At 45.0% G+C, this 2992-nt stretch overlaps 1 protein-coding gene across 1 annotated transcript in view; it reads left to right on the top strand.

The window, feature by feature from the left end:
- The first annotated feature begins 577 nt into the window (after positions 1-577).
- FAM122B (family with sequence similarity 122B) overlaps positions 578-2992 on the top strand; it is a 14250-nt gene continuing 11835 nt past the window's right edge. The window contains 2 exon segments of the mRNA XM_026848807.1: positions 578-627; positions 2786-2889. Coding sequence (XP_026704608.1) covers positions 578-627; positions 2786-2889 — 154 coding nt within the window.

The raw sequence follows: 2992 nt of genomic DNA, 5'->3' as shown, positions 1-2992 counted from the left end.
CCTGCCCGCGGGACCGCCCGCCGGGGCGGGGTGCCGGCCGCGGCCGGGGCTCCCCTTGTGCCCGGAGATGTACAGCCGCAGCTCCAAGCGCTGAGAAAGCTTTAAAACGCGTTTGCTCCCTCCTCGAGGTGGCCTGGCCCGGCTGCTGCATGTGGGAGAGCCCAGGCCGGCGGCTGGGCCCAGCCCCCCCGCTAAGGGCACACGCGTGGAGCTCGGCTCTCTGTCTGAGAAGACATCTGTGCCCTTAATTTTCTGCTGGTAGAAAACATCTGTACTCTTATTTTTGTACTCAATAGCAGCTTCTGTCAAGCCCAATCTAAACATCCGTGTAGAGAGCAATTCTGCACTTGTGCACTTACTGTCTTATGTGTCAGTATCAATACCTGTTGCCGTGTACCCATCCATCTAAGTAGTTTTATCTAACTGTAGCTAGATAATTACAACAGATGTAAATATTTTAGGTGTCTAAAGTATGTTCATTAGCACTCTCTAATCGCTGCAATGCTGACTTTTAAATGTGAAAAACTAAGCATCAGAGTCAACACCTAACCATTGCCACATCTCAGATATACACCCGATGGTTCTTTGCAGGCCTAGACATCAGCTCTTCATTATCTTATATTCCAGGTGAGATTTTCAGGCAATCTTTAAGAACAAAAATAACCAGAGAAGAAAGGTAGCTAATAGATAGCTAAACCATTTTTTTTCACGGGTCACCAGTTTATCTAAGGCTGATGGCATTTTGTAACTTTGTGGTGTGGCTGCCTTTATTTCCCCTACAGGAATATTTCCCTGATACTATCAAATAGCTCTCACATTGTTGCCCATGCAATAACTTCACGTCCACCATTCCCTCTGTATCCCTGTACCCACCTATCTCATTCTCCTAGTTCCCATTTCCCCACTTTGAACCGCCATCCTTCACCTGTGTCCTCCCAAGGCTCTGTTTAACAATTTCTCTCCTTTCTTAATTCCTGTTGCCATTGCGATTTGTGCTCTTTCACTCAGCTCTTTGCCATTTCCTCATTTCCATCTTTCACCTCATCTATGCCATAGCACAACTCTCCCCACAGCCACATCCCCTTTTCTCGGTCTCATTACTTTCCTCGGGCCTTTGAGGGTCGCCTTGACAGTCCCCACTTTCTCTTGTATATACGTAATTCCCATTAATGTTCTTTTGGCTATAGTAGGCCCTGGGTGAGCAGTAGGTTGATGTATTGGTTCCTGGCACTGAGAAATTTGAGTACATGAAGCAGATGTTTTTGAGCTCTTGGCCACGTTTTGGATATTGTTGACTTTTTCCTTAACAGAATGCTGGTACACAGCATTTTAAGCTTTTTGCTGTCTGTAGTAGCAAGGACATAATGTAATAACTCCACAATAATAATAATTAGTAAAATGCACAGTTTGGTGATGTAGTCAAATTTTGCAGGTGGCTTTTGTATTGGCAGAGCCAACATACGTGTGAGTAGATTTCTGTTCAGGGCTAGGGCTAGGAGTTTTGATGGGTACTGTCACTTGAATTGCCTTCTGGACACTCTCCATCTGTCATATGAAATGCTTGCATTGAAGCGCCAGACAAGGAGAATAGGGCAGGTTCTGTATTAAAGTTCAAAACGTGGTGTGGCTTTTGGCGAATGGTGGGGCAGTGAGAGGTGATTAACATCCTCTTCCTTTTACAACAACAGATCTTAATTTTCCAGTAACTGATCATAATGCTTAGAAATCAAGCTAAAGACAGTTTTAGGATATTTAACTTGTTTGGAGTAGGTGGCAATTCTGTATCACCTCACTGAAAGGTGTCATTATGGGCTACGATATATCCTGGTGTAAGCACTGGCATGGGACTCTGAATAATTCTCCTTCTGCAGTAAGACAAGACAAGGAATTTTATCTCCAGGTTGAAAAACCTGGAGATAAAATTCCTGAAAATATTTAAAAGGTATTCTTGTGGGGCTGTTAACTCCTCTCAGGTACCTAATAGGCACAAAGTTCTTTGTTAATAGTGTCAGTATAGTGCAAGAACTGTGAGCATCAACAAGAAATGTTGATAAGACATATACATTGTCTCTGAAGGTAAAAAAATGGAATACACTCAGGTCAGTCTCAATTAACAGAAAATGCAAGGAGGTACTATAATAAATAGCAAGTTATATAAGCAGGAGTTCTGCTCAGATATCTAGGCACATCTATCTTCAACTGTTTTGAAGTAAGAGAATAATTCATATAGCCATGTTCCCACTTAAGAAAGTTGAAATGATGAAAAATCCTAACTTTTCATCTTAACTGTTTCTGTACCTAATGCTCTGGAGAAAGAATTGCTGTTTCCCAGGAGAAAATGAAAATCTTTTAAAATTTGATGCTGTTAAAGACCCCAAAGACCCCCTGCCTGTAAGAGACAAATGTGTATATTGTAGTTGTTACTATAGAAAAATATTATAAAATAAAAACCAGTAAGCACCAACTCAAGACACTTTGATCACTTGGAATGGAATTGTAAAGGTCAGTCTGAAACCCCCAGACAGCCAGGAACTAGAATAACGTCTCATAATGAACTTTATGCCAGATTTCTGAAAACGGCGCAGATGCTCATGCTCTCAGTGCTCCTTATGGACACAGCACATTCTTCATCAGCAAAACAGAGCTGGGAAGAACACTGGAAAAGGCTGTGTGATTTAGGCAGAAGAGAGAGACTCTAAGTCTCGCGGTCTCTCGGCAGGGCAGAACACTGACCCAGCCCGGATTAACCCGGTTAAGAACCCACCGAGGTTTATGGTCCCCGCAGGACTCGAACCCTCAATCTCATCCAGGCCACGCCCCCCCGGCCACGCCACGCCCCCTGCCAGGCCACGCGCCCCCCGGACCACGCCCCCTCGCGGTACGTTACCGGTTTCGGCATCCATTGTGGCGTTTCAAACCCACGCCCTGCCCTGTCAGCCAATCAGCGCGCTCGCTGCCGCCGGGGCTGTCGGGAGTCCGCACGGCCCTGGGG

Source organism: Athene cunicularia (genome assembly GCF_003259725.1).
Source record: "Athene cunicularia isolate RWA chromosome 4 unlocalized genomic scaffold, athCun1 chr4_part3, whole genome shotgun sequence".
Taxonomy (NCBI): Eukaryota; Metazoa; Chordata; class Aves; order Strigiformes; family Strigidae; genus Athene; species Athene cunicularia.
Note: the sequence above shows the minus strand (reverse complement) of the source record. Positions and strands in the feature narration are given on the sequence as shown.